The sequence below is a fragment of the Podarcis muralis genome, chromosome 12, assembly GCF_964188315.1.
Source record: "Podarcis muralis chromosome 12, rPodMur119.hap1.1, whole genome shotgun sequence".
NCBI classification, from domain to species: domain Eukaryota; kingdom Metazoa; phylum Chordata; class Lepidosauria; order Squamata; family Lacertidae; genus Podarcis; species Podarcis muralis.
In genome coordinates, this window is record NC_135666.1 from 36,303,129 (window position 1) to 36,330,655 (window position 27,527).

The 27,527-nt window shown below is 42.4% G+C and overlaps 1 protein-coding gene across 8 annotated transcripts in view; it reads right to left on the bottom strand.

The window, feature by feature from the left end:
* Nucleotides 1-1,038: 1,038 nt before the first annotated feature.
* Nucleotides 1,039-27,527, bottom strand: part of OSBPL3 (oxysterol binding protein like 3) — a 101,183-nt gene continuing 74,694 nt past the window's right edge. For 5 of the 8 annotated variants that reach the window (XM_077937019.1, XM_077937017.1, XM_077937014.1 and 2 more), the window contains 12 exons: nucleotides 24,905-25,012; nucleotides 16,712-16,846; nucleotides 16,252-16,345; nucleotides 13,707-13,957; nucleotides 11,938-12,075; nucleotides 10,762-10,825; nucleotides 8,083-8,161; nucleotides 6,650-6,794; nucleotides 6,282-6,426; nucleotides 5,560-5,686; nucleotides 5,034-5,156; nucleotides 1,039-3,225 (listed from right to left, as the gene is read on the bottom strand). In XM_077937019.1, the coding sequence (XP_077793145.1) occupies nucleotides 3,129-3,225; nucleotides 5,034-5,156; nucleotides 5,560-5,686; nucleotides 6,282-6,426; nucleotides 6,650-6,794; nucleotides 8,083-8,161; nucleotides 10,762-10,825; nucleotides 11,938-12,075; nucleotides 13,707-13,957; nucleotides 16,252-16,345; nucleotides 16,712-16,846; nucleotides 24,905-25,012 (1,506 nt within the window). In that variant the 3' untranslated portion in view covers nucleotides 1,039-3,128. The remainder of the gene's footprint in view (nucleotides 3,226-5,033; nucleotides 5,157-5,559; nucleotides 5,687-6,281; nucleotides 6,427-6,649; nucleotides 6,795-8,082; nucleotides 8,162-10,761; nucleotides 10,826-11,937; nucleotides 12,076-13,706; nucleotides 13,958-16,251; nucleotides 16,346-16,711; nucleotides 16,847-24,904; nucleotides 25,013-27,527) is intronic. The other 3 variants (XM_077937021.1, XM_077937020.1, XM_077937018.1) reach the window with 1 other exon arrangement.

A 27,527-nucleotide genomic window follows, 5' to 3' on the forward strand; every position in this document is an offset into this window, starting at 1 on the left:
AACTAAGTATGTTATCTCCATATTGATCTAGGGTCCCAAATTCACATCGGGACTCTAGTATAGGAGGGGGGACATTACCAGTTACCAGATGTCCCCATTTCCCGGGGAAAGTCCCCAGATTTATAAATCAGTCCCCTGGCAAAATCAATCTATTTAGTAGGGAATTGAAAAGTGTCCCCGGATTCATTGAAAAAAATCTGGTAACCTTATTTACCTCGCTCTCCATAATCCTAATCTGAACTGCCAACACCAGGAACTTGCCTATAAAAAAGAGCTTCCATTGAGATGAATGAGAACATTTTTTTCTTATGCACATTGCTGGTGTGGACCGCCCAGATCCTAACCAGGACTGTAGCAGGGGGCAACGGCTGAAAGCCTTGAACCCTCCATGCTAAGGTCCTAGTTCAGAGTCTGCACCCCACACTACCAATTTGTATAAAAAACACCACCACCATTGCAGTTAAGGGCACAAATATGGGGTGAACATAGTGCCTAGTTAGACCCTGAGTGTTTAATGAGGCAGCAAGCAATTGTTGTGCTGAGTGACAGACATGATATTATTGTAATGGAAGATCTTATAAATAAATGAATGGAAAAGTTATTAACTGATGTCTGAGGGGTTCTCGCCACCCCCACTTCAGTTGGAAAGTTTATGCAGTTTTGCTAAAATCTGGTTTCCCTTGAGACTGCTTAGGCATATATAAATGGGAGAGTTCAGAAGGTCATTAACGTTTTCTATTTCGCCACTCCATCAATGTGCATCTGCAGAACAAGCTGGTTAACTATGTTAGCTTTAGTTTTGTACGGTGGTGTGCTTGTGCCGTTGTGAACGCTCGTCCTCATGCATCTTGTGTCTAGCTAAATTAGTTGTGATCTAGTTGTGCGCTATACAGTATGCAGGAAAAAACCTGCATGAACCTGTTCGCTTATTAGAAGGAACAGCTCTAAACCAGGTGGGACAAAATGCTTGTATGGAGCTGCTCCCTTTGCCATAAGTGATTTGGGGCAGCTCACGCAGGGAAAAGCTCCGCACGCATATTCAAATTAATGTATTTTACTTCTGTTCACAGCACTTGGATGCAAGACATGTACTACATACTAAGATGAAGAAAGAATGCTTTACTAATTTACAGAAAGTACCATTCAACACTGTAATCCAGGACCACTCTCCCATCAGTTTGTAGGCAATGGACCTGAAAGCTTATAGAAGTATGTGTTTCAGACTCTAATTTTCTGCACACATGTTTCCTGTTTAGCATGATATTATATTAAAATTGTGATTTAACAAAAGAAAAACAAACAAGACTGCCACTTACATTCCAAAGTGCTGTTTTGTCTACTTTGGATTCCTTCTTCAACATGCTAAAGATGCTCATGAAGATATTAGAATACATAGAGAGGATATAGGAAAAACATAACCATTTTAGTGCAAGACAAATATTTACCTTAAAACACTAAACAGGTAAAGGAAGATCATATATTCCATACATTGTATCTAAGGCAGATGGTTTTTTTTTAATAATACAAGATAATAAATGTGCTGCTCAGAAGAGGTAGAAAATACCGAAATCTTATTTCAGAAAACGCCTGTCTCTTAACCACATTTAGCTACTTTGCAAATAGTTAAAAAGGAGGGCTTTTAAAAAAATTGTCTAGCAGGATATTCTTATTAAAAACAAACCAGAATCGTGAAATAAAGAGTCCATGCTCTGTAAAGATATCACCAGCCCCAAAGAAAACCGTGTTTCTTTTCCATTTGGTCATTATTTTTTTTACCCACAAGCTCTGTTTAGGAGTACCACTAAATTGCATTTAACCAAATGGTACTTTCTAGGAAAAGGTAGCTGCTCGCAACGAACAGCTTTTCTATTGGATTTTAATATGAATTAAGCCATCGCTAACTTTGGTTGGACTGTGCCTCAAAAGTTCAGTCTACACAGCATGATTCATATATGCCAAATCTGGGACACATTCCACTTGGAACTTCCACTGTGCGAGCCCTGCTGAAGTCTGCAGTGGTCCAGCTTCCATAAAGGTCAACAAGGCATAAGAGAAGTTCCTAGGTGTCTGTGTCCTTTTGCTTGCTTGTAAGGCAGTAGAACCATCAATGCTACTACCGCTTAGTACTACTTTTTTGGAATGGGTTAGCTAATGGAATAAAAAGAACAGGAGCAATCCAGACCGCCAGCAGGCTGCAATGGAAGGGCTAAACAGCAGTGAAGACCGACCGCTGCATCCCAGAGCCCAATGGCAGCTAGGGTAGGGACAACAACAATTTTGCTTCCTTATTATACCAGCTCCAGGCTGGTACAGCAGAGAGGCCCAGATTGGGCCCGTTTCCACAAGTAACTGGTGGCTGGACTGGCTGAGGATCCAAGCGAACTTTAGCTTATGCAGCTCTGCTCCCGATTCGGGGATATATAGCCGCTACTGCCAGCAGGGATTCCACAGGAGTGCCTTCTGCTCATCCACAGTTGAGGTGGGTGCAGCTAGCCGCTCCATGGTAGCAGTGCCCAGCACAGCTAGGCAGAACTGGGTGAAGAAACATCGCCATCTCATCCAACCCCGATTGGTGGTATTATGCATTGATCTGCCCATGTGCTCAAAAACAAAGCAAATCCAAACCACAAAAAAGATTCCCAAAAGATCAGTAACTGAGATGGAATCTCAGGCAAGAGACAGAAACACACTCACTCTGGCTTTGGTTAGCTTACTGACATCTTGTGGGGTGGGATCAGCTGCCTCCATTCAGTTACTGTAGTGCGGCTGAAAGTTCCTGGCCAATACTGTTTATCACAGAACTCAATAAGGCATTAAATCTGAACTTGCATCATCCTTTGGAAAAAATAGTGTTAAAGCTTCTCTCCCCACCCCACCCCACCCTTTCAGAGATAACATTCAACAATCATTTATTAAATATATATGTCAAGAAAATTAGAGTTTTTTGTACATTCAAATAAATCATGGTTACTATCAAAATAGCAAAAGACAAACAGAGTAACACAAATGTGCTTGTCAAAAATCTAAATCAAGCAGGAGTCTAGAAGGTTATGGTGATACGCAGCATTTCCATTCTTATAATCAGAGAAACAGCAGCTATAATGTCCTTTTCGTTTGTTTTTGTTTTTTCACCATAAGACAGCATTATCCACCTTGGAAAAGCCAGGGTTTTTTCTAAGTTCTAGATAAGTTCCATTGCTGACCCAGGAGTCATCTTCAGATTTCCTGTCAAACAATCAACAGAGCTTTTTTTTATTCTCCTGTGAAACATGCATGTTTTATGCCACTCAGTGTGGCATTCATATTCCTCCCACACCCCATTTAAACCTCAGAACCACCCTGCAAAGTAAGACGAGACATCTAACCAGCTTCAAGTTGAGTGAGGATTTTAACTGGTATTTCCCTGGTCTGAGTCTGACATTTCACACACTCAGCAGTGGCTAATGATGATTAATTATGCTACTCTAAAAGTGGTAGCGGTTGGCAGATCAAGCTATATTGGCAAAACTGAACTCCTGGGCACAGCTGCCACCGGAGATTTCAGAAGCATGAGAACCGGCTGTAAGTGTAACCCTATCCAGAGCAAGAGAACCATCCACATCCAGATCAATTGGACCTTTCACACTGCACACCTTTGCCACATCTGCTTCCGTTTATTAATCTCATTGGATCCCACACTATATCTCAAATACATTTAAGACATACAATGCTTCACCTGGAATACTGAAATTAGGTATAGGGTTGTATATGCTGATGATAAGGTATAGGTAAAGGGACCCCAGACCATTAGGTCCAGTCATGACCAACTCTGGGGTTGCGGCGCTCATCTCGCTTTATTGGCCGAGGGAGCCGGTGTACAGCTTCTGGGTCATGTGACCAGCATGACTAAGCCGCTTCTGACGAACCAGAGCAGCGCACTGAAATGCCGTTTACCTTCCCGCCCAAGTGGTACCTATTTATCTACTTGCACGTTGACGTGCTTTCAAACTGCTAGGTTGGCAGGAGCAGGGACCGAGCAATGGGAGCTCACCCAGTTGCGGGGATTCGAACCGCCGACCTTCTGATTGGCCAGTCCTAGGCTCTGTGGTTTAACCCACAGCGCCACCCGTGTCCCTTATGCTGATGATACTTTATCCCAAATCCCTTTCCCCAGTGGTTTCATGTAGATACTGAAGAGCACAGGGGATAAGACTGAATCTTGTGGCACACCACAGAATAAACCTCATGAGGTGGAACAGTAATCCCCTATGATCACCTTCTGATAGCTAGAACTGAAACTACCATCGCAGTACAGTGGTACATCCGAATCCATTCCAGAAGTCTGTTCTGGAAGTCCATTCGACTTCCAAAACGTTTGGAAACCAAGGGGCGGCTTCCTATTGGCTGCAGGAATCTCCTGCAGCCAATCAGAAGCTGCGGAAGTTGCAGCGGACGTTCAGGTTCCAAAGAACGTTTGCAAACTGGAACACTCACTTCTGGGCTTGCGGTGTTTGGGAGCCAAAATGTTTGACTTACAAGGCATTTGGGATCCAAGGTACAACTGTATGCCAATGCCCAAACTAGCTAGGCAACTCAAAAATGCCATCCTGTGTGGCAGTGATGAGGAACCAACGTTTCTGGAGGAAAAATCCATGAGTAGGATATTGGGAGCTGTGTCCTGGACCTTGAGCTGTTATTCAACTCCATCTCCAATCAGCCTCAGCCAACATGGCCAATGGTCATGAATGACTGGAGTTGTAGTCCAACAACATCTAGAGAGCCACAGGATTCCCCATTTATTCCTTGATTCCTCACTTCTCCCAACATGTTTCTGAGTTAGCTTCCAGCCACCCCACCGCAAGAAAACAATTTCTTTGGTTTTCCTAGCCCATTGTTTTAGCCACAAGACATAAATAAAATTATGGCTTTAGCAATTAGGTAAATATTCCGAGAAATGAACCATGAAGCGGGATCTTGTGGATCACTTTCTGTGCCACTCTTCTAGCATATTAGCAGACATTTCAGCAAAAAAATCTGCTATGTTAAAAAAATACCTGAAAAATCTAGGCTGATGCTCCATATTGTTTTCTTCTAGAACTTTCCGCCGCTCTCTCTGTAGCTGCTCAATCCTTTGTTTTTGCATTTCTGCTCCTTCAATATTCCCTTCCTCTAGGAGCCTGCCATAAGCAACGATAAAAGAACAAAGCATTATTGGCATTTTATTTTGTGGCTCCCTTAGCTTAGTATCTGCAAACCATGAAGTAGCTAGAGCTTTTAACCAACAACCAGATAATTGTCCCAGGTTACAGATTGGGAAAACAACCAGTGAACTGATTCTAGAACTCAACAAAAAAAATGGGAGGGAAGGGACCCTGACATTTCAGAGGCAGGTAATGATCTCTACTCTCTTTTTGTCTTTCCCAAAAAACTGACCAGTAAGAACTGATTTTCCTTGATGTTGGGCACAACACATGCACATCCTGCCTCTGAAGGGTACAAGATAATAAGTGCTGCCTCAGTAATGTATTCAGCTACAGGAAACTTAATTTTTTAATATAAAAATAATAATAATAATAATACCTTTGGTCTGGTCTAAATCGGGTATCAGTAGATGGTAACAGAGGCCTAGTGAGCGGGTCCAATTCATTTAATTCTAATGCAAACTGTGTGAAACCATACCACTGCTCATAATCTTTTGGCATTGGATCTGCAAATAAAAATGGATTTGATTATTTTCTCCAGCCCAAATCTATTCATAATTTCATGACTTAAGAGCAATGATTACATACATAATATCTGTGGCAACACCCCAGTCTCTGAACTCCCTCCATAGGGATGTTTGCCAGGCAAAATTGGTTACGGTAATTTAGACATCAAGAGGACTTCCTACAAGTTTTTAACAACAATGGATTTTATGTGTCTCTATGGTTTTATTCTATGCCACTTTTTTTACCCATTTTTATCTTTTGTTTTCCACTCCCGTTTTGTTTTCAACTGCTCTGCTTTGAAGATAACCCTTAACCATGGATTCAGTTGAACTATTTGCCATGGTTGGGCATTATCTGCATATGGCCAATGTCTTAAATGTGACCTATTTAGACAGTCATTTATAGTGAATTATTATGGATTTCTCCATTACAAGACTCCATCCATAGTATATAGCATGGTAAAGAACTATAGTAAAATGTACTGAAACTTAAGATGTCTAGATTGTGGCAGGTGGCAGTCAATAGAAGAGCATAGGTAGGGAGTGCAAATGCTTTATATGTGCATAAAAATAAAATGGTTGATTGGTCACTAACTTGCTCTCCAGATGCACTTTGGCGAAGATGGTGTTCCGCAGTATATATTCTCATGCCATTTCCCAAAAATACGATGTACTACTTTCCCATTTTTGTCCAAAACATTTCCTTCAATCTCATGTACATTGTGATTCCAGTATTTTGTCTGGAGATAAAATGAGCAAAACCAAAATCACTTCAAAAGATCAGGGAAAAAAAGTGAATTAGCTTGCTCCTATAGATATGCCCAGAAATGACTATGTAAGCTTACAACCTCAGGATATTATTCAACATCCTCATTGCCCAGGAAATTCTGCTAGTAAACTTACTGACTTTTTAAATGAAATGGCACAGACTCTTGAGAACATCCAAGGTAATGTTAATATTACCTTTACAAAAGTAAGTTTGCAGAGACAGCTGTGGTCATTCAGATTCTTGATTATGATCTCCCCATAGTGTTCTATCCACCGCTGTCCACTTAATATATTATGAATGCAAGATGTCACCTTATTCCATTCATAATGGTCCTTATAGCTAGAAGAAAACAGAGGACTGTGATTTCATGTTGTAATAAAGTAATAGTTAATAAAATCAATGGTTTTACTTAAAACATTCATCTCAAACACCCTGAATATCCAGTTTTGATTCCTTTCAAGACAAACAGAGACAAAGCAAAGAGAGAAAATATCTCACCAAGATAGAAAACTTGCACTTGGGGATAGCAAATTTATTTATCTTATTTAGCAAAATTTATATACCACTTGATTCTAAGAAAACCTGGTTTGCAAAAATATGAAACATTAGATTTCTCAATAAAAACAGAACAGGTATTTTTAAAAATCCAAAAGATTAATAAAATCAACAGATGCTAAATCGAGGCAAAACACGTGGCTCTGTATTGCCTTTTGAAGCATCTGAATTTTATTGTATTCCTGGAGGAATCCTCCTTAGAACTGACTCATGCTTGTGTCAGTGCAGGAGCACAGGGAATGGCAGTGCAAGTGGGCAGTGGGGTTATGATGAAGGTCACAACGTGTTCACGTGTTGGGAGTTGTGGTACGTGCTGCCCACAACAGTTTCTTAGATTTCCAATTGTGCACATGGTTAGCGACTGCATCTCCTAATCATTACAGCACACTGCCATACACAATAAGGAATAGGCATGAAAGGAATAGGCATTGCACATGGCATCCACACGGTGGTGCTCTCAGCAAATACTGGGAGTGCTAGCAGAATTTCCCCTTCGGAACCGAACTGCATACGCAACCCCTTATTTTGTATGTAGTTGCTGCCATAAGCTTTAACAACTTTTCAACAGCTGCACAGATCTTCACCATACCAATGAGAAATGGCTTTCCTCAATAAACCTGAATAAAGTGCATTTATAGTTTTCATCAAAATTGGAAAGAAATATACGATAAGCTTGTTTTAAAAAGGGTGAATGGGTCAATTTGTAGCCATTTTAAAACTGATAAACCTGTTGCAATCAGATCAGTCTGAATTTGCCACATCCACAAGCTTTGATCATGGGATGATAAATTTTAAGCTGTTGGCTCAACAGGTGAAATTTTTATAAGCGACAGAATGTTGAGCCCCTAATGGTATGTCCTAGGTTCAGTCCAAAGGTATCCCTAGTTAAAAGAATTTCTGATAGCAGGTATCTTGTATATATGTTATGCACACAATTCTCTCTCTGTGGCACCATATGATTTGCTAGGTTATGGAAAGCGAAAAAATATGGAGATTTTTGTGCCAAAGAAGTTTTGACAACCCCAGAGCCGCAAAATGTGAACTACAGTCTCCATACAATTACAGAACTTACGCTGGCAAAATTACATGTGTTGTACCAACTGGCACAATTTCCATGGATTTCCCCCAGAATTTGTTTTTCCATCTGATATCTGAAATTTTAAAAAAATAATAATAATTAAAAATCAGTAATAAACTAAGTACATCCTTAACACCAAACACATATTGCTATTGTTGAGCTGAATTGTTTACTAAGTGTTATACTTTAAGCCTGAGACCATCAATAAATTGACAATGTATTGAATAGTGGCTGTGTTTGAATGTCATGCTAAACCATGGTTAGTGGCATGTGGGCAATCACACTAAACATGGAGCTCATGGATTCTCTCTTATGCTCCCAGTCACCCATGAGGATGACTTTGGAAGCTTTTGTGTTCACTTTTAGTTAACTACAGCTTGGTGCAGCCCTGAAACTGTGGCTGACAATAACAATGGTTACTTTAAACAAGAAACTTCAGAAACCATGGTTGGAAGTGACCTGTTTGAAATAAATCATAACTAAAGCTAACCACAGCTTGTAAGACCAGACAACACAACAGACCATGGTTCACCCAAATCTGAACAAGCCACACTAAAGGAGGATAGAGGAGTGCATGAGCCTGAAATTTGCTGCGGCTCATTCACTTTGCACAAAACTATAGCCAGTATACATTCCATTGCTCATTTACAGATTTGAAGTAAGATGTAACTCTATAGTGAAATCTCGTATTTCACTACCGTAACATCACAGCTCCTAAGCTTCAAATGGTGCTGAATATAACCAGGACAAAACTCAGCCTGGTGACTAATAGTTAAAGGTACCCCTGCCCGTACGGGCCAGTCTTGACAGACTCTGGGGTTGCGCCCATCTCACTCAAGAGGCCGGGGGCCAGCGCTGTCTGGAGACACTTCCGGGTCACGTGGCCAGCGTGACAAAGCTGCATCTGGCGAGCCAGCACAGCACACGGAAACGCCGTTTACCTTCCCGCTAGAAAGCGGTCCCTATTTATCTACTTGCACCCGGGGGTGCTTTCGAACTGCTAGGTTGGCAGGCGCTGGGACCGAGCAGCGGGAGCGCACCCCGCCGCGGGGATTCGAACCGCCGACCTTTCGATCAGCAAGCCCTAGGCGCTGAGGCTTTTACCCACAGCGCCACCCGCGTCCGACTAATAGTTATACTGACTTAAAATGCTTAAAGCAAACATATCGTGATTCCTAAATCATGGCAGTTCGTATAACCACAGCATATTTTGCTAGATGCTTTAATTTTATCTCTTTGGAGATTGGAACCGGACTCTTGTTTTACACAACGAAGTCATCTGAAACATTTATGACAAGCAGAGAATACAATCCTTCAGTGTCTTAAGTAGTGGAGGTTTCCAGAAGACTTAAGCATAAGCCAACTGTCCTTGCATTCGTTTCCCTGAGTGCAAGCCACTCGCTGCTGTTCAAACGTAAACTCAATAGGGCTTAGTGCATAGCAGTTTAACTGTGTCCTTGCTTTCAAATGTTTGGGGAAATGGGCAAGAATTCGTTTTCCTATTGGTTTGTTCAAAAAATGTTGTAAAAGCCCATTATTACATTGTTTCTGTGTGTGTTTAAAAAGACACACACACACACACACACCACTTATACAGTGGTACCTCGGGTTAAGTACTTAATTCGTTCCAGATGTACGTTCTTAACCTGAAACTGTTCTTAACCTGAAGCACCACTTTAGCTAATGGGGCCTCCTGCTGCCGCTGCGCCACCGGAGCACGATTTCTGTTCTTATCCTGAAACAAAATTCTTAACCTGAAGCACTATTTCTGGGTTAGCGGAGTCTGTAACCTGAAGCGTATGTAACCTGAAGCGTATGTAACCCGAGGTACCACTGTATATGCTATTATTGTAGAGTAGTATTGATACCACAGACCAGTTTCAAGTCTTTGGTAGCAAGATGATATCAATTGCCTTGTGTGCCCAGTTACAGAGTCCCTTTGCCCAGATGCACCCGACTAGAGATGGCTAAATGAATTAACACTACAAATGTGATGCTCCCAGCCGACTGCACTGCTGCAAGCAGGGCCAGCCGAGATAAATAGGTGGGAAGTGGACCTGAGTGAAGCCTGCTTCAGCCAGGACTGCTCCCCAAGCCCCGCCTCCTGAGACACCGCAGATTGGCCTATTTGAATCGAGGGTCCTCGCGGGAACCCATGGGCCCCTGCACCATACGAGGGGACGCAACAACGGCCATAAAGATGGCGTCGCGCAGCGAGGGGACTTGGGTGGAGCCACAACCACCGCTTACTGGGAAGGCAGTAAGCAGCCATTTCTAAAACACCACCTTCCTCCAAACTGGCTACATCAAGATGTCTCAATTACAGATGGTTCACTAAATCCTAAGGTCCAAGAATCTTCACCAATCTTATGTCCTCCAGATGTTCTGGGCTACAACTTCCATCAGACCCAGCCAGCATCATTGATGGGAGCTACAGCCCAGAGCATCTGGAAGACACTAGGTTGGTGAAGGCTGGTTGAGGGTAGCCGAGGTTGAGGATACATATGTTTGTTATGCCAATGTCTGTGTTTCCCCATTAATGCCATACAAACAGATGCTTTGGCACACCCAGCACGACATCTGAAGCTGCACTGACATCTGCCGCTAACATTTGAGCTTATAGATTTCCTTCACATTCAAGTAAAAACCGGAGAGAATAAGCTAAAGAATTACCTTGCCAAAACACAAAGTTATCAGATTCAGCATGACATGCAGATATAGGTGGGTGGTGACTGACCTAAGAGGAAGGGAAAGGTTACCGTTACAGCTACAGGTTTTTTGGTTTTTTTTAAATGACTTCCATTCCTCTCTCATGAATTATTTTAATTGTTTCATTTTATTGCAAGCACAGCACTGACCACAAGAGGGAGCCTGTAATAGCAAAACCAGCGTTTGATATGGAGAACGAAACATTAAAAAAAAAATGTTTTAGAAAAACAACCCAGAAGAGCAGGTGTAAAGCGATTAACACTAATTTGTTAATGAGGACTGTTATTTTTTAAAATAAATAATAGCAACCAATAAATATCGGTATATAAACTGTCTTAAATCAAGTCACTTGCAAAGAAATAATATCCAAAAAATAAAATAAATCCAAAAATAAAATAAAATAAAGATGCAGGGAAACACAAAGACCAAAAGAAGGCAGTTGAACGTCAAGTTTGGTTTCCAGTCAGAGCTATTGTTAGAGAGTGTTATTTAGTACAGGATAAGGATCAGGCCTGAGAAAAAGTGAAGTATTTCCTGTTGAGTAATAATGTGCCCTTTTGAAGTTCATTTCTGTCTCACCTTAGAGAAATATAGTCTCTAGACTGAGAAGTGTTTAATCGGGTTGGAGTGGTTTACGGAAATTTGCTACAGATTTAAATAACGGAAAAGAAACAGTAACATTTCTGAGCTACAAGAAATAGCAACCAAGCTCAGCATAAAGTAACCATACAAGCTAACATAACCATCTATTTATACTGTAGTCATTTAAAATATAATTAATTTTGCTTTTCACTTTAATGTGGAGCCTGTGCTGTTTTGTACCAAGTTTATGTATAGTTACTGCCAGGAAACTAAGGGATATAATTCACTTGGCATCTGGATACACAGGGCAGTGGTAAAAGTAAAATATTTTAGCGAGTGTAAAGAAAACATTAAGGTGCAAGGCACCCACTCTAAAATATATGGATTTAGAGGTGGTTCCTCAAAGTAACCATTCTATTCCACAGCTTTCAACAATCTCAGTTCAAGCTATGTATGCATGCAAAAGTCAACTGAAGCAATTCAGTATAAAATTAACCTCCTGCCACATAATCAGAACTAGCAAATTGTTCAGCCTGGACCACAACAGAAAAGCAGTACCTGTTCAGCAAAAAACTGAAAGCCTTTATCTTCTCGGATACATTCGTAGGTTTCTCCAAGCACAGGATTAAATGGCTTACTTCCAGCTCTGTAGTAACTGGATGCATAAGCAGATACGGCAAAAGCAGCCACATATACCTAAAAACAGAAGACATCATATTACATTGGTCATTAATAAAGGGGTATGTGTCATGTCTTGCTGCATTTTAATTTTTTTAAAATCTGATTTTTTTTTGGGGGGGGGGGAATGTTCTGATCTCACACTGACTGCAGACACCATTTTTTCTCCACTTTGCAATTTTAATATTTGCAGATGTGTTTCCTGCAATCTGGAACAATATCTTTAGCATGGGAGCAGTATTTACAGAATGACACTAAAGTTCCTGAATTGCAATAGACTTTAAGAAGAAAACAAAAATTAAATGGCTGTTTTGAACTAAATTCCATTGCAATGAATAAAACGACTACTGGATTTTTATTATGGTTTCATTCTCATTAAAAGCACAGTAAGCATCTCCAGACCAATTCATAGAAACAGCAGAGGTAGGCTCCCATGACAAACCATGTCAAAGCTCCATCGAGGGCAGATGGAGCTGTCAGCGTGAATTTTTCTGAATGGCAGCCAGAATGTTTGCTTCATGCACAGAATGAACGGGGTGCAAAAACAGTTTATTGTGCTTTTCATGGGGGGTCCAGGCACCCTGCAGTCATAACACCACCAAATAGCTTCCAGAAGGCAAATACAAAGAAACAGAGGAAAACTTGCTGGTTATTTTTTAAAGGACAGTTTATACATTACTGTATCCAACACACTCGGGATTCATCTCAATGGGTGGTGGGATGATGATGAGTGGTCAGAGAGAGAAGAGGGAGCAGACTGGGAAGGGGAGGTGTCAGAAGCTGAAGAGGTAAGCAGGGTTTAGTGAGCTGGGAGAGTCTGTGGCAGAGAGATGTCCAGAATCCGAGGCAGAAGTTGAAGCAGGCGAGTGGGAAGAGGGAGGCCAAGAGGAAGAGATGAGTCAGGCTGGTGAAAAGGTATGGGTGTCTCCCCGTCCTGCTGTGCCAAGCTCCCCTCACCCCTAGTTTCCCAGAACCAGGAGAGAGATGAAGGGGAAGGAGCAGAGGCAGGCACACAGACGCAGCCTTAGATTGCTTGGGAAAAGCCCTGGAGAGGAGGTAAAGGTAAAGGAGCCCTGACCATTAAGTCCAGTTGCGGATGATTCTGGGGTTGCGGCATTCATCTCGCTTTATTGGCCAAGGGAGCTGGTGTACAGCTTCTGGGTCATGTAGCCAGCATGACTAAACCACTTCTGGCAAACCAGAGCAGCGCACAGAAACGCCGTTTACCTTCCTACCAGAGCGGTACCTATTTATCTACTTACACTTGACGTGCTTTCGAACTGCTAGGTGGGCAGGAGCTGGGACTGAGCTCACCCTGTCACGGGGATTCGAACCGCCAGCCTTCCGATCAGTAAGCCCTAGGCTCAGTGGTTTAGACCACAGTGCCACCCGCAGACAAAGACAACTGTGGGAAGGCAGGAATCTCCAGTCTCTGCAACTGCTTCATAGGGGCAAGACCTACCGAAGAAGAGTTCCTGTGCTCATCTCCTGTTTCTTCTGGTCAGGCATTAACTCCACTTACTTTGTGTGATTTACTGCCGGCCAGCTCGCTCCTGACAGCTGATGCACGAACCATTACATACCTGTGGACATGCAAAAGAGAACTCACTTTCCTTCTAGAGCTGCCGAGGTACCCAATTTCCTCTTACCATCCTCTCAAACAGGTTGGGCGTACGTGCCGCTTTATCCAACAACTCGCTGTACTCCAATTCCTCGCAGAGGCGCTGCAAAGTGTTCAGCGGTTCGTTCAGCTCCACTGGCATGGCCACCTTGGAGAGGTCTTTCCCGATGTTGTTCCGCAAAATGTTCCAGAGGCTGATGTTACTAGTGTTGGGACACGGAGCCGGCAGACACGTCCTCCGCTTGGAATGGCATTCCAAGCTGTCGTCGGGAACACTGTCTAGAAGACAAGAGGCCAGGATTAAATTTGGCAACATCCCATGGTTAATATCCACACTTTTGCAGTTGTAGCAAACCACAAAGAGGCTTCCTTTCAACACAGTCCTGAAGAGGATGTAGGTTATGCCGAGACGCTGTGGCTTGCCCAAGACCAACCAGCAAAGTTTCATAGCTGTGCAGGAATTAGAGACTCCTTGCACCAAATTAGCTCTCTATCCCCCCCCCATCTGTTTCCTTGAAACTGAATTGCTCCCCATTTTAAGCAAGTGTTTAATTTTGCCTGAATTGGGAAGATCATCTCTGTGTATTCAAGTAGGAAATTAGTTTTCAAATTCCAGCACCAACGATGCGCAACGTGGGACCAGTGCAGCTAATTGCCAGCCCAGAACCATGCAGAAGAATCCCAAAGGTGCCGTATGTTTTATCAGCTACACTTTTTTAAAAACAACAAAAACAACACCCTGCCACATTTTAAGCAGGACTTTTTATTCCAGGGAAAGCATATATGTTTGATAGCTATGGACTGTTCTATTTGTTCTGCCTCCTTTGTGAAGAAAGAGAAAACAACAACCAGTAAATCTAGTGCATAAGAGCCAACTCCTTTTGGCCCCTCACCCATAGAATATTTGAGGGGGCCGGGCTTCCCCAAAGTTGTGTTAGAATTCCTGATCTATGATTGCAGTCATGGGATTTTTGTCTTTCCCATGACGGTATGTGTTTTGACTCCATAGAGTGGGAAGTGACGGAGACAGAATGTTTGTGTTACTGTGTTCCGTGAAGTGGGACTATTGTCCTTTGTTCTTTTTCTCTTTGCTGTCTGATGCTAGAGAGAGAGGGAGCCGTGTTGCAGTGCTCCGTGTGTGTTTATATGTAAATAAAGTAGATTAGCCAAAATGCTGAGTTGCTGAGGTCTGTTACGCAAGGTGCACAAACTCTGCGGATCCCTAAGTGTGCCGATATCTGTTGGCATTGGTCGCTGTGATGTTCCGGCTGAAGAAAGTTTATGAAGCTCCCAAACAATCAACCAGGAGGGAGGGAACATGCCAGTCGGGCATGTGTCTCTGCCAGGGTCCTACTTGAGTGTAGGCTGAACTCCTGACAAGTTGATGGGTATTGCCATTAAAATGTTGTGTGTGTGCCAAGCCTTGTGATCCATCATGGGGGGTGGGGCTTACCTGCCCCGCCATATTTTATTGTAGTTGGCAGCTCTCGATCAAGCGGAAGGGGAAAGAAATATCACTTCAGCAAGAGCACAGGCTGGAATGGGAACACCTGGGCCCTGTGTGACTAAAGTGGGTAACTGCTACATGCTTATCGGACGAAGGCCTTGGGGCACAATCCATCCCCACCTAAGTGCTGTGCATTTGGAAGCAAGGTCATGGGAGTCAATGGAGCTATGTTCCTCCCCTCACCCTCTTTGACATTGTGTGCTGCAGCGCATCAGGCCATTACTAGGGATGAAGGATTTGTGTATGACTGTACAGGCTCCAAAACCTATACAGAGGGGATGGGAAAGGGATGGAAAGAACCTCTGAGCTCTGAGGTTAAATAAATTGAAGTAAACTGAATAACAGAATATGGTGAGAGATGGAAAGGATCTGTTGAGTTAAGTAATAGGTTAGATGGTTAAGATAAATTGTTTAATAAAAAGTTAGAAAGAAGGAAAGAATTTGCTGAAACAACTAATTAAGCTAGAATACAAAAAGGGAGGTGTGAGGAGGTCAATGAAACAAGCAAATGAAAGGTAAAGATAGGCAAAAAAAAAAAAGGATTGGTATTTTTCTTTTTGTTGTTGTTGTGATGATGTATTGGTTTTTTATGTATTTTTCCTTTTTTTCCTTTTTATATATTGTGGTGTTGTTTTTTCTTGTTTTTTCTCTTCTTTTTCTCTTTCTTTTTGTAATCTTGAAAATATTAATAAATATCATTTTTTAAAAAAAGAACCTCTGAGCTCTGTAGTTCTTGTTTTTATTCAGATTGTGTATTTTGTGCATTTGTATTGTGATTTTATGTTGTGAACCGCCCTGAGACCTGCGAGTATAGGGTGGTTTATTATTATTATTATTATTATTATTATTATTATTATTATTATTATTATTATTTCTCTCCATGTACAGGCGGTTTCTCCTACATGGGGAGAGACCACTGTGTGCCATTTCACTGTTGCAAAAATAACCCTTTAAAAGGAAACACAATCCTGAACGTGTCTGCATCTTCATTTCTGCACTACAAGTTTCTGGTAAAGAGAAAGCAGAAACCCTCAGGACAGGCCGCAAAGAAATTTGTAACTCCTACCGAGGGTTTGCCTTTCATTCTCTATGTCGTTACTCAGGTTGTCTTCGGAGATGTTATCACTCACATCACTGGCGTATGAATCATCATCAGATACCTGAGGCGGAAGGAAATATGCTTTCATTCTGATTAAAAGCAACATGCAGAACACCACCACAGTATTTGGGAAACTGAAAAAGTGGATAAAAAGAGGCCATGAAGTTTGAAATGGATATTGCAACACAACCTCGGTATTACAACACAACCTCGGTAACACCTATAAGCAGCATTTCCTGCAAACCCCTCCTCCCCCTTTTCAAACTGCTTTTTAAACCTAGCAGTGATAAATAATTGTGTATTCTGAATGGTACATAACATGTCGCTTGCTGCCCTGGGTTTGCAATTAGTGTGCCGAGACGGTAAAGGTCAAACAGCTTTGAAACAAGCGACATGAGACCATTGCTTCCGACGCCGGTGCCCAGACCTCGTTTTCTGAAGAGCTGGCAGACAGCAAGACTTCCTGAGCATCAAAAAACTCGGTGAGCGAATCCGTTATAGACAGCCGACTTTCGTTGGAAAGCTGGTGAACTAGAGCCCTGCTCTCGTCGTCCGAGTTTTCCTGCAAATGAGAGACAGAAAAGAGCCTTGAGTGAAAGTGACATTGTTAAGTGCAGAACACGGAGGGAGTTGCCCTATGTCTACATTGACTGTCAGAGACTCTCAGGGGTCGCATCTTGGACCTTCTGCATTCAAAGTGGATGCCCTACCCTTGAGTTTCAACCCCAAAGATACCAAAAGCCACATACAGTGGTATCTTGGGTTCTCAAACTTAATCCGTTCTGGAAATCCGTTCCAAAACCAAAGCATTCCAAAACCAAGGAGCGCTTTCCCATAGAAAGTAATGCAAAATGGATTAATTCATTCCAGACTTTTAAAAGCAACCCCTAAAACAGCAATTTAACTTGGATTTTACTATCTAACGAGACCACTGATCCATAAAATGAAAGCAATAAACAATGTACTGCAGTCACACAATCAATCAGTAGCTGAACTGAGTCCCACACAGTCACAAAAACAAAAAGGCAAAATAAATAGCAAAAACAGACAGACCTCAGTGTAAAACTCAAAACGGAAGAGTGGCACTCAAATCAGAAGGGTAACACTCAAAACGAGAGCACGTTCGGCTTCCAAAAAAATTCGCAAACTGGAACCCTTACTTCTAGGATTGCGGTGTTTGGGTTCTAAGTTGTTTGAGTACCGAGGCATTTGAGAACCAAGGTACCACTGTACTATTTGCTCAAACGAGCTTATAGGGTGAGCAGAGGAAGCAAGACAGCCCCAGCATTCTGCCACACTTCATAGGGTTCCGTTTACTTTGTTTAAAAGTGCTGCTTGTTGCTTGTGGAGTCCACTAGTGATCTGGCAGAAGGCACATTTCCCTATATGTAAAATCCAGCATAATAAAAAGAATGGCGGGTGTGAACAGAGTATCCACTGTCACCGCAACCATAGAGAAACGTGGATTGGGGATAATTCAGACAGAAATTCCCAGGTGTCAAAAAAGGTTATTTACGTATGCTACTACCGTGGCCCATGTTTGGTCAGCCCCAAAACGGAAAACAAGCGAGGTCCCAACGAAAGAAGAACGCAACTTAAGTTGATGGGATATGCGCAGCTTGCGGACTTAACGTATAGAGTAAGAAAAATAAGAGAACAAGAAGAACATAAGGGAATATTGGAAAATGTTTATTGAATATATGGGGGAAATTGTGTACAGCTGAAAACGTTGGCAGCATTAAGATAAATTCAACAGTGTAAATAAGTTTAGAGGGATGTAATAATGGAATATGTAAAATATGCAGGGATTTATGATATGCAAATGAACAATCGAAAGAGAAGAAGGATATTTGAAGGATGTTTAAATGAGTATTCTAAATTGTAAAAACATAAAATTAAATAAATATTATCTATCTATCATCTATCTATCTATCTATCTATCTATCTATCTATCTATCTATCATCTATCATGTGAGAAACGTGGAGACACTGGGAGGGGAAGAGAAACCCCATGTCGCCAAACCTCATATGGGGGGAAAAAAACCAGTGACCAGAAGCCTTAGATTGTTACTGAAAAACGGAAGTACAGGCTGCAAAACAGGGGTAGCTAATCTGTTGCTCTCCAGATGATGTGGGGCTCCAACTCACATCAGTCCCAGCTAGCCTTGCCAAAGGCCAGCATCTGGAAAGCAGCACCTTGGATACTCCCTGCAGTAAAAAGAACTGAGGGCAGCATGCACTTTAGAAAGGACACAAGAAGCAAAAGCACAAAAGGATTCAGCAAAATGTCAAATAAAGACAAGCATTATGTACTTTGTCTAATTCTTTTCCGCCCTCACATCTTGTTTTGCACTGCCTGAAAGACAGTTGCTAGAACGCTCCTTATCAGCTTCTTCTTCCCCACAATAAATCAACAGGCTTAAGCTCTGACTAAGATCACTTGCAAGCTATTACTACTGTTTTTTTTTTTTAATGGATGAGACACAGTCATACGTATGACAAGTTTGGATCGAAGAGTTAAAGCAGATTGTGAAACAAACCTGCTTTGAGAAATGGGGCTTTTTGTGTTAAGTTAGTGCGAATGTGCACTGGGAAGAATGAGGAAACAATCGCTTGATGCAAATACCCTACAAACTCCCCACAAGCAAATCAGAATAAATGCTTGATGAACCACAGGCTCTGAATAACATTCTGCACGTCCCTTGTGAAAATAAAGCAGGACAGGAAAGTGGTAGTGCCCCCGACACTTCATCAAATCAGGCTAATTGCTTGGTTTTACAAAAAAGAAGGGACGCGGGTGCCTAGGGCTTGCCGATCGAAAGGTCGGAGGTTCGAATCGCCGCGGTGGAGTGCGCTCCCGTTGTTCGGTCCCAGCGCCTGCCAACCTAGCAGTTCGAAAGCACTCCCGTGTGCAAGTAGATAAATAGGGACCGCTTACTAGCGGGAAGGTAAACGGCGTTTCCGTGTGCGGCTCTGGCTCGCCAGAGCAGCGATGTCACGCTGGCCACGTGACCCGGAAGTGTCTCCGGACAGCGCTGGCCCCCGGCCTCTTGAGTGAGATGGGTGCACAACCCTAGAGTCTGGCAAGACTGGCCCGTACGGGCAGGGGTACCTTTACCTTTTACAAAAAAGAAAAAAAAGGGAGGGAGGCAGCTCCCATTTTAATCCTTTTTAAAAAACCTTTTCCTGTTGTCCACCACAGAGAATTGGGCAGGTGTATCAATACCCCTCAATACACTTGTGTTGACTTGTCGAAATGCAACATCAGCAAGCATGGCCGATGGTTGGGGATGATGGGAGCTGTAATCTAACATAATTTCATTTTACACAGACTTGAGGTGGGTAAAATCTGGGCAATCTTTTTGTGCCAATGAAAGGTTCTTTAACTCCCCCCCCCCCCCCGGGAATCTGTCGGAGGTCCCTTCTAACTCTCCAATTCTATGGTGCATTTTATAGATTTTGATTGGGAAGTAAGCAGCACACTTGGCTAATTGAAACTGACATCCTTAGCTTATCCACAAGCTTATCTGTAATGTGTTTTTTTCTATTAAAAAAGAGTGTTTTCCACTCAACAGCTTTGCTGTCTTAGTTCTGATAATTTGGTCACTTAACTATCAAGAGCTATTTGATGTGTCAGGCCTTGGCACTACACATATTATTAAAATAACTCATTAAAGTCAACTGCACGTGGAACACTCGTCTCCATGAGCCTTAGCTACATCATTGATAGTTTTTTGTTGGCTTTCAAGTCAGTTACTAGGATTCTTAGATTTGGCCTTATGCAAGAGATGCTCAGCATCAATAGGTAAGAAAGTAAATAGGTAAAGGACCCCTGGACAGTTAAGTCTCGTCAAAGGTGACAACCAAGTTGTGGCGCTCATCTTGCTTTCAGGCCGAGGGAGCCGGCGTTTGTCCACAGACAGCTTTCTGGGTCATGTGGCCAGCATGACTAAACCGCTTCTGGCACAATGGAACACTGTGATGGAAACCAGAGCGCACGGAAACTCTGTTTACCTTCCCGCTGCAGCGGTACCTATTTATCTACTCGCACTAGTGTGCTTTTGAACTGCTAGGTTTACCTTTATCGATAAATACACCATGATGGATCAAAGCATTCATGAAAGGAGAAGAGGTGCTGTTACCAAAGTAGGATGGGTAAAAACATATGTTTCTTGTTTGTTTGGCAATGTCTAAAGCTTAATATGGTTCTATTTAATGGAAAAATCAATCAACCAATAGATTTGGTGTAATGCAATACATAGCAGTTACAGCCACGATTATGTCATAGAAAACATCACTACAACTCCTCATTTTTCCATTTCTTCACTGTTTGTGACCCAAAGGTTCTGGGGAATGTATCCATATGTTAGTATAGCCCAGCTGTTAACAAAAAACAAACAAACACACACCCAATATGAAACCTCTGCTCCATCGTGTAAAAAGGTTTCTTGTCCCATTCACTGCTGCCATTTATATATCCAGACTCAATGCAAAGAGGCTTTCCATGGGGGGGGGAAAGGACACCACAAAGAGTTGTTGTGAGCTGCTCTACGCTTCATTGCAAGGGTAGGAAGCCCGTGGATCTCCATGTTGGAAGAGTACAACTCCCTTCATCCTTGACCATAGGCCATGCTGGTGGGTGGGGGTGGGAGTTGGAGTCCAACTAGATCTGGAGAACCCATAAGCTCCCTACTCCTGCTTTAGAACCACTAGAAGAGAGGTCTGGGGTGTAGGCAAGTTAAATTCTCACCAATGGCCTTCCTCAATCTGCTGCTCTCCAGATGTTTTGTACTATTATCAGTCCTAGCCAGAAAGGCCATTGACCAGGGATGGTGGGGGTTATAGTCCAAAACATCTGGAGGGTTCTAGGTTAGGCAAGACTGGCACAGTGGAACCTCGGTTTTCAAGCATCTCGGAAGCCAAATGATTCGGAACCTGAACGCCAAAAACCTGGAAGTAATCGCTTCCGTTTTCAAACGCGCCTCAGAAGTCGAACGGCTTCCGAGGCGCATTTTTCATTTTCCCCCATTGACTTTGCAGCTAGCCCATTGCTCCTTGGGTTTTTGAACGTTTCAGAAGTCAAACGGTCTTCCAGAACGGAAAACCGAGGTTCCGCTGTATAGGATGAGAAACAAACGATGTAAAGAAGTTGCATTTAATGATCCAGCACTGGGATTCTTCAACATTTTCTGTGCATCAGACTCAGCTTCTGCACAGCCAATGGTGAGGGGAGAGGGAAGAAAGGAAGTCTGCAAATAGTAAGAGCTTATCAATTTATAACTTAGATGGTTAACAGTCCTGAACCAGAAGATTTTACAGAGCTAATGGAACATCAGCAGACCAGTTCTGCCCCACCAGTGCAAGGGAAGCTTCCTTGGCAGATGAGGCTTATTTCCTGAAGCTCTCTGCTTTCAGTGGTGGTGCACAAGTTAAGCCACTGCCTGATATCCCTCAGGCTTTCAGTTCCAAACTGATGGGAGGCTAAAGTCCTGACACTGCTCCTTAGAACACAGCTTGGCCGTTCCTGCAGCTCAAGGAAGACAACTAATCTTTAGCAATCAGAAATATACGGTTGTGAAGGATAATTCACCAACAACATTCCATCCAAAACAGATCAATTGCATCTCTTGAAACTGAAAAATCAATGCATCCTCAAAACCCATTTTGCAAAAGCTGGGCTTGGAACATCGTATTACAAACTCTAATATAAATATAATGTCCTATGGTTCAGCTGCAAAATGAAATACATCCAGACCAAGGGTGGGCTAAAGTTTACCGGCTTCTCTAAAAGTAATTGAGCATTGTCTCTTCAAATGTCTTTTGCAGGCATGCATTATGAAAATAACGGATTAAAAAACCCCAGCCACTGTTGGTAACATCTTTTAATTCTAAACAGTGAACTCCCACTTCTTCCCCTCCAGCCTCACTGCAACCCCAATACCTAAAGGATCGTCTCTTTTCCTGCTTAGACTCTGTGCTCGTCATCTGAGACACACCTTTTGCTGTGTCCAAAATAAGTATGGAGAATGGGTAACTAGAGAATACGCCTTCTCTGTCTTTTCAATGAGCTTCCCAGATAGGAATGCTTAGAGTCTACTTTACTATGATTTCAGGGCTGCGTAAAAATGTTTTTAGCATCCTGGGCAGCTTCAGTGATATTGTTATTAAAAAGGTAAAGGGACCCCTGACCATTAGGTCCAGTCGTGGCCGACTGTGGGGTTGCGGCGCTCATCTCGCTTTATTGGCCGAGGGAGCCGGCGTACAGCTTCCGGGTCATGTGGCCAGCATGACTAAGCCGCTTCTGGCGAACCAGAGCAGCGCACGGAAACGCCGTTTACCTCCCCGCCGGAGCGGTACCTATTTATCTACTTGCACTTTGAGGTGCTTTCGAACTGCTAGGTTGGCAGGAGCAGGGACCGAGCAACGGGAGCTCACCCCGTCACGGGGATTCGAATCGCCGACCTTCTGATCGGCAAGCCCTAGGCTCTGTGGTTTAACCCACAGCGCCACCCGCGTCCCCATAATATTGTTATTACAGTCACTCAATCTACCTTCCCAGGTAGGGCTGGGAAAGACTCCTGCTAGAGAGCTGCTGCCTGCCAGTGTAGACAACAGTGAACTACACAGACCATTGGTCTGGCTCTGTATGTGGCAGTTTCCTATGTTAATATGTTTTATCATGCTTCGGTGTATTAAAAATATTGTACATCATTTTGATACTTTTTTTAAAAAAAAGTATAAATTGATATACAACTCTAATAAATCAAATCACTTGTTCAGAACTGGTGAAGTCTATGCCCATCATCCTGATCAACAATCAGAATAGGTTCTGGAATTGCCACTTTGATGACAACATCACACAGACAGCCCCTAAAAAGTGAGCAAACAGTTATTCTCCTGCCTGTTTCTTTTGAACATTCACAAATGCCACTTAAAAATAAAAAATAAAAAATGGAACAGTAGCAGAGTTTCTGCAAATGAAGAAGCTAGTGCAAACCCTTCCATCTTTTTTAAACTTTTCATCAGGTTGAACCCTATTTTCCATGTCTCTTCTCTTCACGCACCTCCATTATAATTCTTTATGGATAGTGCTGTTTTAACAAGATGCGTTTTGTTTTGTTTTTTAAAGATTTTAAAATTCGCCCGAAATCAAAGAAGCATTTTGGCACGAATCTAAAAAATATATATTTAAAGAATTAACTCACAGCTAAAATTGTGCCCTTGCGTGTATTTTTATCCCCCCCCCAAAAAAATACGGTTATGTTATGCCTACTACTGTGGACAGAACATAGTGGGGGTGTAAGAACACACAAAGCATGATATTCAGAGTGTGGAAAAGATGCCCATGGGAAGCCCACAAGCTGAACCTGAGCACAATGGTAATCCCATCCCTGTCATTTCCAGCAAATAGTATTCAAAGACATACTGCCTCTGAGGTACACCGTAGCCACTACTGCCAGCAGCCATTAAGGCTAGCACCATTGGTCGTTTTGTCCTCCATGAATTTGTATAGTCCTCTTTTAAAACCATCTATCCAAGTTGGCGGCTGTCGCAGCCCTTGCATGCATTCTCTGCTGCCTCTTGTGATTGTGAGTCTCTGTGTTATCAGCAAACAAAGTACATAGGAGGCACTACTGGCCCAGCACTATGTGCAAACAAGGTCATTAATTTTCGATCTTGCCTCCCTTCCAAGTCATAACAAGGTACGTTCCAGAGTTTAATCGCGAGGTGCTCACCGGCACCACCTGTTTACTCAAAACGTCAGTCAATGTTAAATCAGCCTACCATTTTCTATCTGGCTTCTCAAAAAGTATTACATAAGACCAGACTAAGTTATTGTGCTAGTCAAAATTTAGAGAGCGTGTTGTAAGTAACACAGGCCCGCTTCCTTCATTAAAATAGCCGCCATCTACCTGCTACGATTTATAAATATATTTCTGTTCAGCTTTATGGAAATCGCAGTTGCAAGTGCCAGAAAGACGTTCAAGCAAAGAGGTAAACTTGGCTACTGGTAGGGAGACTCTGCAGCTCCAGCGATGCTTTGCGATTTCACCTTATTCTTCCAAGTATCAAGAACTTGGCATGGTGATGGCGAATTGGCATATTATAGCACCTCTTCCCCCCAGTAGCTTTTGAGAGATGTGCTTTTCAGGCTGATGAGCAGTGTTGAAATATTCTACTTTGGCTATTTACAAAACAGAATGCAAGTTGTGTCTCATGACACATGGGGTGTGTGTGAGAGAGCACGCGCAAAAGCTGTAATGGAAGGAACTATAGAAAACTAGTTAGAGACACAAAACTGTTCAGCGACACCAAAGAAAACGACAGGACAACTTTTGCTAATGAAACTCTAGCAGCGGAAGGGCAGCAACTAGGCTGTCAGCAAAAAGCACTGAAAACATGCCTGGAAATAAAACTGTTCTATGGGAAGTATGCAAAATAATTCATGTCACAACAGATGAGTCATAAGCACAGGAAAAGGAGCAGCTGAATGGGGTGGAAAAAGAAGCAGGGCATTGGTTGGGCTGAGGTGGGGGAGAGAAGCAGCAAGCAGCTTTGCAGAAGGACAGGGAATCTATACCCACCTTTGCCAAACCAGGGCAGAAAAATCTATACCCACCTTTGCCAAATCAGGGCTGGATTTTGCATTAGCTGCTGAATCAAGAAGCACAGATTCGGCATGTATTCTGCGTAACCGGTCTTTAAGATCTGTGTTTTGTGCTATGGCCTGAAATGTTTAAGACAAAAAAAAAAAAGTACATTTGGGCTATTAAGGTGTCTCAGCTGATCTTATATGGTTGCCTTTATGGTTCAAAACACAGACAGATTAGTGCTCTAAAAATATTTGAAAGGGGGGAAAAAACAACCCCACATGTTTCTTTATGGGTCTTTTTGCACCGTCAATTAATTCAAAGAGTTTCTCCTTTCCTCTAAAGTAAAGAGTAGATTTAGGTGACGGGGAGTTGCACTTTAGCTGCTTAGAAACTTACTGTGCTACATATTTTATACTAATTTCTAGACACAAAAAGTGTGGTTAACATTGGGCTTAAGCAAAACTATTGTATTCCTATTGCACACTGTAACATTTAAAGTGGTTCTTGTGTACTCTGTCTCACCTGAAGACATTGAAATTCGCCTTTGGAATGTACGAAGGTAGGAGACATAGCAAGTGACTTCAGATAAGGCCCTTCATTAGATACTTGGTAAATACACACACACACACACAATTTTCTGGGTTATATCTTCGTCTCAAACCATTGCAACACCCATTTCCTCACATTCCTTTGCTTCCTTAGAATGGAATATGACTAACTACTTTGGAATTTACATTGGTTATTTATTTTCTACACAGGGTTCTCTGTTGCAGATCACCACACACCAAATAACCAAACATCTACCAGTGAGCACTTACCGTGCTTTGCATTAGAAAACTGTAATGGGCATTATTGCGTCTGGGTGAAAATGTCACTTACAAGGTGACTTTTCTCCTGTCAGTCTTCAAATTTAGACCGGTTAAAGGAGACCGGAGAAGACAATGGGTTAAAAGAGTAAGGCCTACTAACGTCTAAACCAGCCCTGCTTCTATAAAAAAGTTCTAGTGGCCTTGGCATGTAGCCAAACCCATTACAAAGCCCGTGAAAGACAGGAAAAGCACTCTCAGATGGTAATAACAAACTGACATTAAAACTGATTTATGAATAACCAGGGCAAGATCAAACATGCCTCTTCAGCAAGTGGGAGTAAACACTTGCTTTCCTCAAACAGAATATGTTTTTTAGGGCAAGCATGACGAATCACTTGAGAATTTATATTTTTAAATTATTCTACTTAGCTTTAAAAAGAAAGAAAGACATATTTTGAATGAAACTAAGGGCTCGCCCACACTTCTGCTTCTGGACAAGTAGTGTTAACTTGGCTGGCTAGAGATTAATGCTGATCATGCCAAGGTTGTGGGTTTGATCCCCGTACGGGGCAGCTGCATATTCCTGCATTGCAGCGGGTTGGATTAGATGATCATCGGGGTCCCTTTCTACTCTAGGATTCTATGAGCCAATGTAGTTCTATGAGTAGGTACAAGCGGTTTTGACTTTCCCCCAGAAAGCCTGCTCTTTAGTGCTAAATCGAAACCAACAGCAACCCACAGAAAACCCGGTTGCCATTTGCTCCGATTCAACGAAAAACCACTTTGTCCCCAGAATGGCAAATGTCCTGAGATCTTCAGAGCTAGGATGATACCTCAACTTGATGGAAAAGTTGAAAACATCTGAATTTTCCAAGTTTGTATGTCTGCCCCTCCTTTACTGATAAAATCAGGTGAGGCAAAAATTGGTTAATTAAGACTTTTGCTCTGATCTTTAAGGGGTCATTTCGAGCCCCAATGCATCTAGATAAAAAGGTACCAGTTCCATTTAGGATTGGAGCTTAACTGTAATATCAAGTTGTTGTTTTTAAAAATAAGCCCGATCCCTGGATTTTCATTGGTACTCCAGTGCATGAGGAGGTCCAAGTTTAATCCTACTTGATGAAAAGTGACCCATGTGCTGCAAGAGGCAATGGAAAAAAACTCCCACTGGCACTAGGAAAACTTTTCCCCTTCAGACTCACTGCCACAACAGGATCACATCGGCAGGGTCCTGGCTGGCGAGAGAAGGGTTAAACCTTTTCTCCCTGGGCACTAGTCCTGATGCAAATCACTCCTCCCCCACAGATTAATTTTTTTAAAAAACCAACCTGTTTCAGCTGCAAGCTATGCTATTAACCAATGTGTAGTTCTAAAATCCCCTGGGCTCTCAAGTTGGTCAGTTTAGGACCTGGCAACCTTAAATGGCCCATTAATGTGGTCTGATCTATATTCAGCTACAGACTAATCTTAGCTCAGGGGAAATGTGTCAGGGGCTGGATCCCAGGGTGGAGTCAAATGTGGGCATCTCTCACATTCACAAGCACCATCCCTATCAATCTGTCTCAACAAGAACACCCCCTTGATCCACCATCTACTCAATTTGATTTTTTGGGGGGGGGGGCAATTCGAGAATGACTTATTAACAGTTAATGGTCTTTTAGGCTTCCTCCACGTGAATAGGAATTCACTTTTTGAATAATAAGAATTATATGTCACCGGGGAGGGGGTGGGAATCAGGATTTTAGAGATGCTTAAGTCGGGCATGGCCAAAAAAAGGTCGGGAATCCCTGATCTACTCAGTCTCCTTTACGTACACATACACAATTCCCTGTCTGTCTAT